Source organism: Colletotrichum lupini, chromosome 3 (genome assembly GCF_023278565.1).
Source record: "Colletotrichum lupini chromosome 3, complete sequence".
Classification (NCBI taxonomy): Eukaryota; Fungi; Ascomycota; class Sordariomycetes; order Glomerellales; family Glomerellaceae; genus Colletotrichum; species Colletotrichum lupini.
This window is the reverse complement of record NC_064676.1, coordinates 7,058,620-7,072,345: the sequence shown is the minus strand read 5'-3', so window position 1 is coordinate 7,072,345 and position 13,726 is coordinate 7,058,620. Positions and strand designations below refer to the sequence as shown.

Genomic DNA, 13,726 nt, shown 5'->3' with positions numbered 1-13,726 from the left:
GCTCAATCGCGGAGCAAAACGGGACCAAGAACATATTCAGCATGCAAAGGGAGGAACAGATGAAAGATTTAAAGAATGGGAGTCCAAACCCAGGAACCCGGAGGGGAAGACCACATCGTTATGGTTCTATGGAGCCCCATATCGACAGGCCGCAACGTTGAGCGCCAGAGATTGTGGATTATCGTCGGGACTTTGGCTCTTCTCGAGGAATTCATGGCAGTTGACTGGCGCCAAGCGGCGGTAAGGGGTCTAAAGGATTGGAATCCCTGCTTATGATGGAGCCCTCCAAGGCAGGTCCTTTCTGAATGAGGATAAGCGCTGACGGGGGCTCCATTTGTGATGGAGCGGGATCCCGCGAATGGCTTCCGCTTAGGTGCCCGCTAGCTTCGGTTGTGGGATTAGCATAATCAAAAAAGAGGGCCATTAGATGGCCTTCGTGGGGTTGCAAGTTCTCAACAGCGGGCCAAAGGGGCTGGACTCTGGTGATGATTCCTTCTCTCCGGAAACAGATCCATGCCATCGCGTGGTTCTGGTCCTTCGAAGATCCTTCAAGGCTTCATTGGGCTCGAATTGGCGAAAGCTGAAGTTGGGACGGCCGCTGTCAGTCGCGGGTGTGGCAAGGCGCGAAATTCTGGAGGATCAAACCCATACACAACCTGAGAACACAGCCAAGATCGATATTGTTGAGTTGAAACTCGGGTGCCTGGAAAGCCAAGATGCGCGAGATGACAGACGTTAAACTGGTGAATCTCAGCCTCAAAGGAGCGTCTGCCTGGATGGAAAATGTACATTCGTAAGTAGAGTCTTTTGTGTCCATACGCGAGATGGATAAACACGACCGAAAAAATTGAATCCTGCATCATAACTCCTCTGAAGGCCTGTAGGAATAATGCTGCCTTGGATCACATGTCGCTGTGGGGTTGTCCAGCTCGCAACATACAAACAAAGACGTTATTTCCGAACGAACTCCGTCATTCCCGCAACAGATCCAGTGCCAAGTCGCGTTGATTTCATAGATGACAATCTCGTTATTTGTTACGCCGTACATCCAGAGCATTGACCTCGTTCCGTTCGCATCGTGCTTGATGCGCAGCGGCAATCCATGGCCTAACGATTAAGTTATCGGTCTCAAGTTTGCGTGCAAATACCGATCATCTGCTTCCGCGACTACCGACCTTTTCTTGGGTATGACGCTCTCGGTAGTGAATTGATACATAAGGCGTCAAGGACAACTCTGATTGGTGCTTGAAGAACCTTCCGGCAACAGATAAAAATTGTTCAACCTACTTTCTTAACGAGAACTGCTCATTTTGCAGTTGTTCAACCTGGGCTCAAGTTTGTAGTGCATATGACAGTCTACGACCTTCGGTCCTATACCTTTGATCATGATATCTTTCTATTGAACTTTCTGAATGCAAAGCGAGTAATCCCGACTGTCTATAGGTCACCGGAAAAGCCACCGCGGGCTCATCTCGTCTTCATGTCTATGGCCTCTACTTGCCGCCTTGATGCACGCGACAACATCTCCAAAGTGAAACTTCTTACCCACAATCCCCGGGCCGTAGTGAGCATATTTGGCAGAGTTTGTCATAGCGTTTCTTGCTTTCAGAGGAACGACCGGCTCCTCTATCATGCACCAACACGTATCCGTTATCAGCCGGGCACCGAAGTTCTCGATAACGTCTAGATAGCCGAGTTTCAGGGCCTCTGTGTATGTTTCATGGCCAGTGGTGATCATGACTTCGACATTAGGTGACTTGTGTCTGCCGCGGCACACTTCGGCAAGTTGTGAGAATTCTTCTAGGGAAAAGTGCGGATTTCCTAGGGAGACGATATCGACAGAAGGGTCCGTAGCCGTATTGAGCTGTCTCCAGGCCAACTGAAGTTCAGGAATTGTCACCTCGATGGTTTCTAGAGTGGTGAGTGCATCTTCGAAACTTGCAGCCTCTGGCGTGATGCCATTGATGTGAAACATGGGAGCAGATGAACTCGTTGCGAACCCCGCCCCGAATGCCTTCAGATCCGATACGGTCGGTCGTGTCGTCTCCATTCCAATGACAACAGGGATCTTGGCGGCAACCACATGTCCAATGCTGTAGCCAATTAAAGCGAAAAAACGATGGATCAAATGCGCTAATTTGGGTGACCTTGATTGTGACTTCCGGCTTCCTGCCCTCTGGCACATGACACCCGGCATAAGGAGCCCTTCCGGTCAATGCAATGAAAACGTCCATATAATCAGGATACTTCTGTGTGTGTGCTCCCAGCACACTATTCGCGAATACTACTGCATTGGACTCAGACCATCCAACTTGCTCTCCGGCTTTAGGCTTACTCTCGAGCAAGTACGGAGCGCAGGTGAAGCTCATCTTGGCGCCCAGCTTGAGATACGTGTCTCCAATCTTGTCAGATATTTGAGAGATCTCGGGGTTGGCTCCCAATTCCTTCCACCTCTGCCGGTCGACATTCAGGGAGTTGCAGGTCGATGGTACGACAAACTTTCCTCCGAGGGAGAGCAGGCGCTCAGGGACGAAGAGACTGCTTTCGCCAACGTAGGCACAAGCGTCCACATGGACTTGAGAAACATCAATCAGGCGTTGTGCCCCCTGTATCGTGGCGTACTTAACGATGATTTCCATTGCGATACGAGAAGCCTCGCCGCTCTCGCCAGACAAGATGGCTTTGTCTGTTGGATTCAACTCTAACGCCTTTACGCTTTGTGGCACCAAGTCAATCTTGTGGCCGCCTGGTGAAACCAACAAGCTCGTTTCGTTTATTTGCACTGTCGAAGCTTGACGGAAGATTTCGAAGTGCGATGCGTCTGAAAGGAAGACAATCGGAATGCGCTTGTCGAACATCTTCTCGGCAACTAAAACTCCCAGGGTGAGAATCATCTCCACGTCCCTGAAGATAAGGGCTGCGGGTGCATTGCCGCAAAGTATCAGCTCTGCGATTGCGCTGCTGCCGGAACATGATCCGCGACCAGCAGGGATGACGAGGACAGAGTCTTTGAGAGATGTGCCGCGGAGGGGGTGGTGTGCATCTGCGACGATGCCGGTCTTTGAGTCGACACCCATCATGAAGCTGAGCGGGACATCTGAGAATATGACCTGGCCCTGGGCATCGCCCGGAATGACGGCAAGTGCCTGGCTTGGGTTTGGCACCATTGATTCTGCAAAGTGATAAGGAACGTCGAGTTGTTGGCAAACGAAGAGGAAGTGTGAATCTATGGGGGACACACATGAAGATTTGCAGCTCTAAAGATCCATATGATGCAGCTTCACAGAGAACGCGTTAGGTAAGCCCGGAAATCCGTGCCAGTTCGGCTTCCCATGTTGCTACTCCCTTGCCGATAAGCGGCTCGGGAAGGTTTCCGCGGCTAGCATTCCGCGGCGACCCCTCACCGGCTTTCCGCGAATGACGCCGGCCCGGGACCGCAACGGCTTCGTCAAAGGTCAATAAAGCCAAATTTCATACCCTCATATTGCGAAGAACTACAACAAACTGGACAAACTGGCATGATCGGCGCGCCTTGTGAACAATATACTCCTTCTAAGTTGCCACGTTGTTCGCGATATACGCCCACTCCACATCCTCCCAGCCTGGCCTCCGCCGAATCCTCGCAAGCATGTTCTCCTGAACGCTCGTTAAGGGTTTTCCAACAGCCTCAGCCAGATTGTTATTGATCTGCGGAACTTCGATCCTGTCACCAGCCGGAGTTTCAATCTCGAATCCTAGCACCAACGCAGCCATCGCCCCCAATATTTCCGCGTCGGCAAAGAAACGTCCGGGACAAAGGTGTTTACCGCCACCGAAAGGGTTAAAGGCGCGGTTTTGCGCCCGCTCTCGTTCTCTGTCTGCGGTCATGAACCGCCGCGGATTGAATTCGTGTGCATTCTCGCCCCACGCGTCGGGGCCAAAGTTGGTGATGATGGCAGGGATTTGAATGTTTGCACCCTTCTTGAGCAGGTAGGTCTTTGTTTCGCCGCCTTCTCCGGGTGGTGTGTAGCTGATCAATGTGTCCTCCACGACACGGCGTGTACCCGTCGAGCGATTTGTCAGGCGCATGACTTCCTTGTAAGTAGACACCAGCAAGGGGCATTCTGTACGGAACTTGGCAACGGTGAAAGTACACTTCCGAGACGGGCGGCTCCCGCTAGCATCGCTGTCTTGCTGCTGGATCACAGCAAGGGCAAGAAGCTCCTTTTGCAAGTCGGCAACAAGATCGGCATCGCGGAACACATAACACATCATCCAGAAGAGTGTCGGAATAGCATTAGTCACGCTCACAAAGAGCATTCCGAACTCGTGGTCTGCGATGTCGTCAATGGGCAGACCCCATTTTCGGTTGACTGCCACGCGCCGCTTGACGACACTGCTGGCATCGGTGATGTGATCATAATCTTCGCGGAAGTATTTCCGAAGAGCCTTTTGCACCTTGGCGCGGCCGTTGTATGCCTTTGATACTGTGATAGAGGGTAGCGGTTTCATGAGTAACTCCGCTTGGCCACCATCATAGTCCCTTTAATTGACGTTGTAAGCAGTCAATCCCTGGGACTCGAGAGCCTGAGAGATGCAACTTACCACAGATTCTTGCTCAAGGTCGGATCCTGCATCAAAGAGTTCTTGTCGCCGAAGAGGGAGCCAACCGTGGCCATGGTGAAGGAGTCCCTGAACCACATGTACAGCTTCTTGGTCTCGTAATCAGGTCCGATGGAGTTGATGGTCTCCGAGATCTTGTTTAGGACGTAGGTGTTCATCTCCTGTAGATCAGGACCAGGAGCCAGGGGCGCAAAAGATGGATGTTGGTCCTCAATCCACGAGACAGAGCCATCGCTTGGTGGATTGTGGAACAAGTCCATGACATTTGGTCCTAGACCGACCATCTTCTGTGCGAATTCCGCCATCACCGGGTAAAGATTCAAGGATTTGTTCTTCATTGCAACCTGGATCAGCTGCGGCGCCGTAATGATGTATATCTTCTCGGATCCACCCATCGAGATGGAAAAGATCGGGAGTGCCGCATTCTCAAGGCTAATACGATGTCATCAGTTTGTATTTTGGCCCATCTTGTCACATTGAAGTCGTGTACTGAATGTTAGACTACAATGACTTGGCCTTCGACATACCCGAGTTGACGATAGTATTTTTGCCTCGACCCTAGTAAGCCAATGATATGGCCGACAAGCGGTATTTTCGGCTTCACTTCTTGTGGCTCCCTTGAATCTACAGACTTGGTCCGCGCTTGGCTTCCGCCGACAAGCAAGACGATGCCCAGGAGAAAGAACCACAACAAGCCATTGCTGTCGCTAGTAAGCAAAGTATTTCTCAAGTCGGACAACGCCATGATGATTGCGGCGTTGAGGTGAAGCTGCAGAGCATCGAGTAGTGCGCAACAACAAGACGCGCCGGGCTCCTCTACTGTGAAGGACGCGCTGATGGCGATGATGCCACAAATAGAGGTAGAGTGGAGCAAGAGTGAGGCCAGGTTTGTACAAGTAATGCTGAAAACCCCGATGGCCGGAATTAGCGAATGTTACCCTGACTTTTTAGCCTGGGCGTAATCCACTTCAGACTTCGTCTAGGCGGCAGCGCGAAGGTGTCATCTTCGGGACCATCTTCGGAGGGATTCGGTCAAGCAGCCACAACCGCTGTATCTTAGTTCGCGCGAAGGATTGCACTACCGTCACTGAGGTACTACGATACACATGCATGATGCAGAACGATATCTGTCTTCCTGGACTACCCTTACCGTTGCTTCCGTGTCTTTGAAATGTGCTCCGTACGGTGGATGTGCAGATCGCGGACACGGTGACCGAATTCGAGCACAGTGCGTCGTTTTAGCGCCTCATTCTATGCAGGATGACACGAACTTGCCCAGACGTGCCAGAGACAGTGTTTGCTAGGGTCCAGTTAATCGAACATGTATGGGCCCAATCAATACATGGATCATGGCTTGATACAGCCTACACCCTATATTCTGCAAATGTCAGCACTAGAGATTATGTCTCGGTGACTCGGTCTGCTCACTGAGCGAACATCGTGAAGATTGATGTGCCATCATGGTGAGAAATCTTTGAACCTCAGTCAGGACTGGCAAACTTCTCCTTGCATTTCCTTGGGCTCTGTAAACTCAACATGGTTCAATCAGACAAAATCCCTTTCTCGGAAGTCTTTCCATGGGCCACCTTCCGCCGACAGGCAAAGGCGGACCTTGCACCACCTACGACGAGCTTCGAAGGAAAGACAGTCCTCCTAGTTGGCGCCACCGGCGCAATCCTTTCAGAAGCGGCCCGCATTATTACCAGCCTCAGTGTCTCAACTCTCATTTTGGCAGTCCGAAATGTCGCAAAGGGCGAATCCTTGGCTGATGAACTGAGGAAAGCAATCGAAGAGGGCTCTCGCCAACAGCCAAAAATCACGGTGATGGAAGTAGACCTCTTATCCTTTGATAGTGTTCAGACTTTTGCGACCAGAATCAACGATTTACAGAACCGTATCGATGTGGTGGTCATGGGTTCTGCTATCATGAATGATGAAACTAGAGTGACGGCAGATGGCTGGGAAGAGAGTGAGTTTCAGCTGTTAGATTCAGCTCCCTCAACCGCAACCAATGCTGTCTTTACGAGGTCAATTTCCTGACATGGATTCCTCTCATCTAGCACTGCAACTGATTCATATTTCATCGGCGCTCCTGATTTTACTCCTCTTTCCCAAAATGCTAGCCGATGGAGAAGCTCAACCAGTGGTGCTCTGCAGTCTAACCAGCGCAGCAATCCGCTCTGCAGCCCCGATGGTCGAGCTCCCAGATGATGCTGAAGACTGCTACCTTGAGCAGGTCAGTAATGTCAAAGACGCCGCTACACAGAAGAGCTACCAGTATGGGCTTGCAAAGATCATTCACGCATGCTGGATCAGGGAGCTCTGCGCACGCCATCTTACCGGCAGTAATCCGAGGATTCACGTTCACCAGCTGGATCCGGGTGCCTGTTTCACGCCACTCAGCTCACAAGTTTTGATCGGTCGGCTTCTGCTTTGGTTCATTGGCCGACCCGTAGAGATGTGTGCACGAACTGTGGTGAATTCATGCCTACCACTGATAGGATCGCATGGGAAGTTGCTGGTTGATTACGATGTTGCTCCGTAAGTTCAGATCGTCGCCCTCATTTTCTGAGAAGTTACACGGTCCGTGATCTCTTGTATTAGACGCGGCGGTGGAAACATTGCACTTTTGCTAATGATTTTGCCATGGCATAGGTACCCTGAGTTCATGGACAGGTAAGTCTGTGACTACTACGGTCTCAAAGAAGTGTTGAGAAACCTGTACTTCCGCGTCAAAAACATCAGAAATCATGAACCCTGAAATACAGTAGAAGCTACCTATGCTAATACTTATTGATAATGGCAGGGCACTCGGATTGGAACTTCAACGGAGGGTCTGGCTAGAAACGAGCCAGGTGTTGGAGAGCTTGGTCACCCCTCAGGCGAAAGGTTTCCTCTTTGGCCAAAGTTCGTGACTGGGTTGCCACGTTACATGGAAGAACATTGAGGTTTTGCTTTAAAGGAAGAACTAGTTCCGCGATGATGAAATTTTGAATTAGATTTACGAATGAGCCGGAGTAAGTCATGTCCAAACAACTCTTTCGATTGAAAAAGGATTGTGTCGGATTAGAAGTCCAATTCGACCGCGGCATACAGCCGACTGCGCAGGGGCCAATTAGGGGCCCTATTTACAATTATTATAGCCAGCCTAACCTACGGTTAGAACCTCCTTTTTATACCTACTACGTAGATATTTATATAGTTTAATTAATCTCTTCGTTAACTACGGTTCGAACTAACTACTTTATAATAGGGATACTAATACTAATTAGTAATTAAATTTTACTATTGTAAATCGGTAAGGTATCTTACTACGTAGAAAAAACGACCTCTTAATACCGCACGGGATAAGAGATTTATACTAATTAACTTTATAAAAGTAAATAAAAAAGGGGGTAATTCTCAAATACTATACGGAATTAAGTAATCGTAGCCCTTTATTACTTACGAAAGGTCGACGTTTATTACGTTAAACTACGTTAATTAACGGAACTATTTAAGTAACTAGCCTTTTACTATCGCCCTGAGTAGCTTTTTTATTAAACAATTTTTCTATAGCCGGCCCGTAATTAGAAATTAACTAGTTAAATTAATAAAAGTACGGTATAAAAGAGCACCGCGCGATCGAAAAAGGGGATCTCTAAACGTAAATATTCTTATTTAGTAATAAAAGTAACCCTATAGGAGTTATTAAGCTAAGAGATTTATAGTATATAAGAAAGTTTACTACTACGAGGACTTTATAAGTACGACTTTAAGCCCGCGATCTAAACGACCTCCTCATAGCTCCCTTAACTACCCCCTAGGTATTACTTAGGAATATAATATAAGGGATAGTTTAATAAAAAAAGAGGGGATTTAAAGGTCCTAATAGTATCGAGCTAAGAGTATTACGGATCTTAGAGATTAACTTAAGAAAAAGGCGGCTATTTTAAAATAGTCCTACGACCTCCCGCTAGAGTTATTATTAACCTAAAAAAAGGCTAAAAAGACGAGGATTTAAAAAGAAAAAAAAAGGATCCTCTAGAGGGCCGCTAAAGGGCTTCTTTTTTATACTAGCTCCCGGCGCAAGATTACTAATTTTAAGAAATTAACTAAGGAAGCTATTTAAAAATTATAAAAAGCACGAGGCTTAGGAGACTAGAAGTATATAGGATAGCGGAAATCGGTAACTAATAAAGATCCCGAGACTAATTACTATATCTTTTTACGGTAATATAAACGTCTACCGCTACTATTATTAAAAAGAACTACTAAAACCTACCCTTTTTTATTAAATAAAAAGGAGGATCTTAGTAAGTACGATAGTTAGTAATCTAAAAGGGTAGTAGTAATTACTAAAAATAGTAAAAACGAGAGTAGTAGCGAGATAGTAAGAGGAAGTAAGAATCTCCTAGACCTTAATAAATTTATCGAGTAATAAAAGTACGGATTTATTATAACTAGCGCGTAAATTAGATATATCCTTATTAAAATTAAATACGCTAATAACTACTAATATAGGTATAAATTAGAGCACGACCCTTAGTAAGTTAGAGTAAAAAAAAAGAGGATAAAACCCGATCTTAAATAGAATCCTAATCCCTTATAAGTAGGTAAATATTAACCTAGACTATTAAGGGATATAGATATATAAAATCGCAAATTAGCCTAACGGCGAGTAAATAGACGCGGTATTAATCTATTTAACTAAGGTTTATAAAAAAAAAAGGGTTATAGGGGCAACCCCTATTTTACGAGATCGTAAACGACCTTAGCTATTAACTAAATAAATAGTTCGCGAGCATAAGCCTAAGAATTATAAAAGTAGTTAATAAATTCCTCTACGGGCGAGGGGTATTACTAGCGTAATTATAATTATAAGAGCTATATAAAATACTAATAATAATAATTATAAAAGAGGAATTCGTACTATAGAACTAAGTATAGGTCGATAGAGCGTATAATCGCTTTAACGAATTTAGAAAAAGGGTAAACGACCTAGATTTCCTTTTTATAATTACTAACGGAAATCTATTGTTATAAAAGGATATACCGGGGCAAAATATAGTACTAGAAGTACGATAATCGATAATTCTGCCTATTTCGATTTATAACTCGTTATTATTATTAATACGAAATTCGGCGCCGATTAGCTAATAAGAAAAGAGGTAGACGACTTAAAGTTATTAATAGTACGTAGCGACGCAGGGTTTATATATAAATATTAAAAATCTAGCGGCGAATACGAGGTAATTTATAAACTTTAAAAAGATCTTTTTAAAAAAGAAATTATACTCTAGGGGGAAGTATAAGGTCTTATAAAAAACCTTAACGATGTTTTATAATTATTATAAAAAAGTTAGAATTAGGGAATACTAGTACTATTTAGTAATTAATATCGTACTCGTAGGTAAAGCCTCTAATTATTATTACGAAGCGGTGCGTAATCTCGATCGAAACGACTTTTTTAGTATAATTAACGTAATCCGAAGCCGCTTCGAAACCTACGATAAGAACCTAGAGCTCCTATCTAAGCTACGAGCGATTTCTTTTATATTTATAGCTAGGATAATAAAAGGTAAATCGCAAATAGAAATCTTTAAAGAGCTTATCGATCGAATCGATAAGCTAGTAAAAACCTAGCTAAATTATTACGAAGGTAACTTTGTTTACCTTATTATTCGCCTTATTATCAATATTACGTAAGCAACCTATATACCATATTAATCTACGATTTCTGTAGATTATTATAGGTATTGATTATGTAAGCAATACTGCTTATATAAGCTTACGTGAGCAATGGAAAGTACTGGAAGGTAACTGAATAATCTGGAATTTACTCGAGGCGGAATTACGTACTACGATTACGCATTCACTTACGTATACGCTTATTAATTATATCATAATTAATAAGCAATGGAATATTCTAGTAGGAGGTTTTTATGCCTATATATAGGCGTGTATTTGCCTACCTAGACCTTTCGTTAAGCAAGCAACTTCTCATATAGTAATTTAACTATATTACTCTCTTTACTACAAAAACCTCTTTTATATACGCTTATTTCCCCTATATTCATATATTCTTGCTTCTATATAAATATTCACTTTTTATATTCTTTATAAGAATATCCCGCATTACTTCGTTAAAGCTATACGTGCTAGATAAATAAGGGGATAAACGAGCGGAAAGTCGGATATTTTTATACCGTAGTTTAGCATATACTAGAGGTAAAAATTACTTTATACTAGGTACCCGAAGACTACGAGACGCTCTATTTAAAACTAAGATCTAGCTTTAATATTCAAATAAGAATACCGTACTAAACCTACCTCTAAGTATACGATAGCCCTTACTAATAATATTAAGTCGATCGAACGTATAATAAAAAAGGAAAAGAGGCTAAATACGGTAATCGCTAGTAAGGAGGCCTAGATTCGTTAAATAAGTAGAGATTTAACTTACGGGTAGGGTAATAAAAAAAGTAATACTATATTTATAAAAAAGATAGATATTAGTTAAGTAACTACTCTAAGGAAGAGCGTACTAAATCGTATGAATAATATAAAAAGTTAAGGGTAGTAAATAGTAAAACTAGCCCTCGTCGGTTTAACTAATTCCTCGTTATATATAAGGGTAGATCCGGGGGTACGGAACTTAGCGACGGTAGTTAAAGTAGTAGCTTAAAGTATATACCCCTTATAAGAGATTCGAAAAATAAAAAAGATCTTACCCCCTATACTAACGAATTAGATTATGACAAAATTAATAAAATAACTACTCTTTTTTCGCCCCGTTAGCCTTTAGAAAATATACGAAGCTAAATAAATAGAGGGTAGTAAAAGCTCTTAATAAGCAGGCTTTTATTTATAAATAGTAAGAGAAGGTCCCTTAGATAATAGATACGGAGGTAGCTAAAAGGGCGAATTTAATAAGGCCAAAGCCTATTTTCTTAACGATTAAAGAGAAGACGCTATCTCTTTTAATATTTAAAAAAAAAGAATATAGTACTAAGTAAATTTAGGGGTAGCTAGAGGGGTCTTTTTTATACTACTTAGATCCCTCGAATACTAAGCTCGTATAAGTATTCTATGCGAGCAAAAGGTACGGCCTAAATAATTTCTATAGGATTATCCTAGATACTAGGGTATTATAATAATTAACTAAAAGAAAAAGGTAATTTTAAGTACTATAAAAGATCGTATTAGTAATACTTAATATGTCGACGGCGGGTATTACGAGGATTAGTTTCGGCCTAGGCAAGGAAACCGTTACCCTAGGTATAATAAAAGTAGAGATATACTTTAGAACGATAACTTTCTATATTTTGCCCGTTAATACCCTATTTTTCTTATATTTAAAAGATATAGATCGACTAGGTATTATATTTAATAATACGAAGAATAGAATCTCTAGCGGTAAGTACTTTAAGATAGTTAAACGACGATAGGGGTATACGTTTATAAAGCTTATTAATAATACGAAGTTAATTAATTACTTAACGAAAAGTAAGCTTAGAAGACTATACTAGAGATTCGGGTACCCGTTAGTTACGAGGCTATATAACCTCTTAAAGTAATTAAGTAATAATAATATTAAAATAGGGGCGCTAGAGTAGTTAACGAAAGTATATTATTAATACTAAATAAATGCGCAGAGCCTACGCAGATTTAAATTTAAATTGCGTAATAAGCTTAACTTTAACTAAGAAATAGTTATTAATATCTTTTATTTGAATAGTTAGCTAGTACTATATATAATCGACGTAGCTATATCTTTTTAAGCAGGGCAATTCCTCTAGGATCTATAAGTAAAAATAGTATAGGTAGCCCTATAAAAAAGCTAGATCGATATATACTAGGGACCGCTAGACGGTATTAGAACTAACGCTAGTACTAGCTTTAAGTTAATAGAATTTAAGGATAATGCGACGGCCTACGGTATATAGCTAAAAGTCGTACCCGTTAAAGCGTACTATAATATTAAAAAAGTAGAAAGGGTATACTAATAGTTAAAAAGGGTGTTTAGAATTATTAAAAAGGAAAATCCGGATTCTACCGATAACAAATGCCTCTAAATAGCACTTAAATACTATAACGATACTATAGGGCCTAACGGACTTATATTAACGCTATTAGTATTTAGAGCATATTTAAAAACGACCTTAGCCTCGCTACTATTACTAAGCGTAAGCTAACGAGCCCGAATAGTTAAAAAAGTAATACGGGTACTGCGCGAGGTAAATATAAAAAAGTAAGTTAACGAGGTAATTACTACGTATAATAGGCCTAACATAGGGGATAATTTAGATATACTACTAAATTCGGATATATAAGTATAGCGCGAAATTACTTAATAGTAGGCTAGGCTATATAAGTTAATTTCTATTAATAAGCGCTCTTATATAGTTGCGAGAGATCGTAACTAGCTACTTAAAGTATTAATTATAGTAGTTAGACCGTATTATATAGATCCTAACGAGGTAATTTCTAACTTATAAAAAGAAAAAGAGCTAGGGGAAACTATATAACCCGCGGTAGAGATATAAGAAATTATCCTTAACGAAATTGTCGTAGTAGTACTAATAAATAACGAGGAAGAGGAAATTATTAAAAGGGTACTAATACTACTAGTAAGACGTTATAAAAGACTACGACGGCAAGCCCTAACGCGGTAATTTATTATTAGTAACGAGGTAATTAATACTTTTTATATAGTAAAAGAAAAAGCCGATTTCGAGCTAGTAATTAAACTACGTAAAGAAGGCGTAATTATAACTACTAAAAAGCCGTATAAAGGATTAGATCTTATCGAAGTAAACACTCTTTATAATTAAGGGGTCTATCGATTTATCTTATATAACTTAGAAAAATATATAAACCTCCGCATATTTAAATCACGAATAGTTCGTAAGATTAAAGGGAAAGGAACACCCTAGCCGTATAAGAAATCTAAATACGTAATTTAGGGGTATAGCGACGTTAAAAAGGCGACGCTACTTATATAATCGCCTATTATATAGTACTATAGCTAACGATTAATAATAATAATAATAGCATCGCTACGGAAGAAGGGATACGAGATTTAGAGCCGTAATATTACCTAAGCCTATACCTAATCGGCTATAGGGCTCATAAGGAAAAT

At 42.3% G+C, this 13,726-nt stretch overlaps 3 protein-coding genes across 3 annotated transcripts; 2 read left to right on the top strand and 1 right to left on the bottom strand.

The window, feature by feature from the left end:
• Positions 1–423: 423 nt before the first annotated feature.
• On the bottom strand, positions 424–6,041 carry CLUP02_06855 (uncharacterized protein; the record flags this gene model as incomplete). The annotated part of the gene is made up of 18 exons (XM_049285852.1): positions 424–598; positions 657–772; positions 820–912; positions 968–1,081; positions 1,176–1,234; positions 1,303–1,325; positions 1,449–2,068; positions 2,148–2,249; positions 2,313–3,226; positions 3,398–3,443; positions 3,478–3,504; positions 3,565–4,522; positions 4,585–5,034; positions 5,235–5,504; positions 5,570–5,618; positions 5,787–5,853; positions 5,924–5,966; positions 6,031–6,041. 18 exons carry the CDS (start codon positions 6,039–6,041, stop codon positions 424–426), a joined length of 4,137 nt encoding a protein of 1,378 aa, XP_049142995.1.
• A 97-nt stretch (positions 6,042–6,138) lies between these two features.
• CLUP02_06854 (uncharacterized protein) lies at positions 6,139–7,517 on the top strand (the record flags this gene model as incomplete). Its single annotated transcript, XM_049285851.1, has 4 exons — positions 6,139–6,571; positions 6,663–7,143; positions 7,258–7,278; positions 7,409–7,517. 4 exons carry the CDS (start codon positions 6,139–6,141, stop codon positions 7,515–7,517), a joined length of 1,044 nt encoding a protein of 347 aa, XP_049142994.1.
• A 4,284-nt stretch (positions 7,518–11,801) lies between these two features.
• CLUP02_06853 (uncharacterized protein) lies at positions 11,802–12,032 on the top strand (the record flags this gene model as incomplete). The annotated part of the gene is made up of 1 exon (XM_049285850.1): positions 11,802–12,032. The coding sequence occupies one exon, from the start codon at positions 11,802–11,804 to the stop codon at positions 12,030–12,032; it is 231 nt and encodes a 76-aa protein (XP_049142993.1).
• Between the last annotated feature and the right edge of the window lie 1,694 nt (positions 12,033–13,726).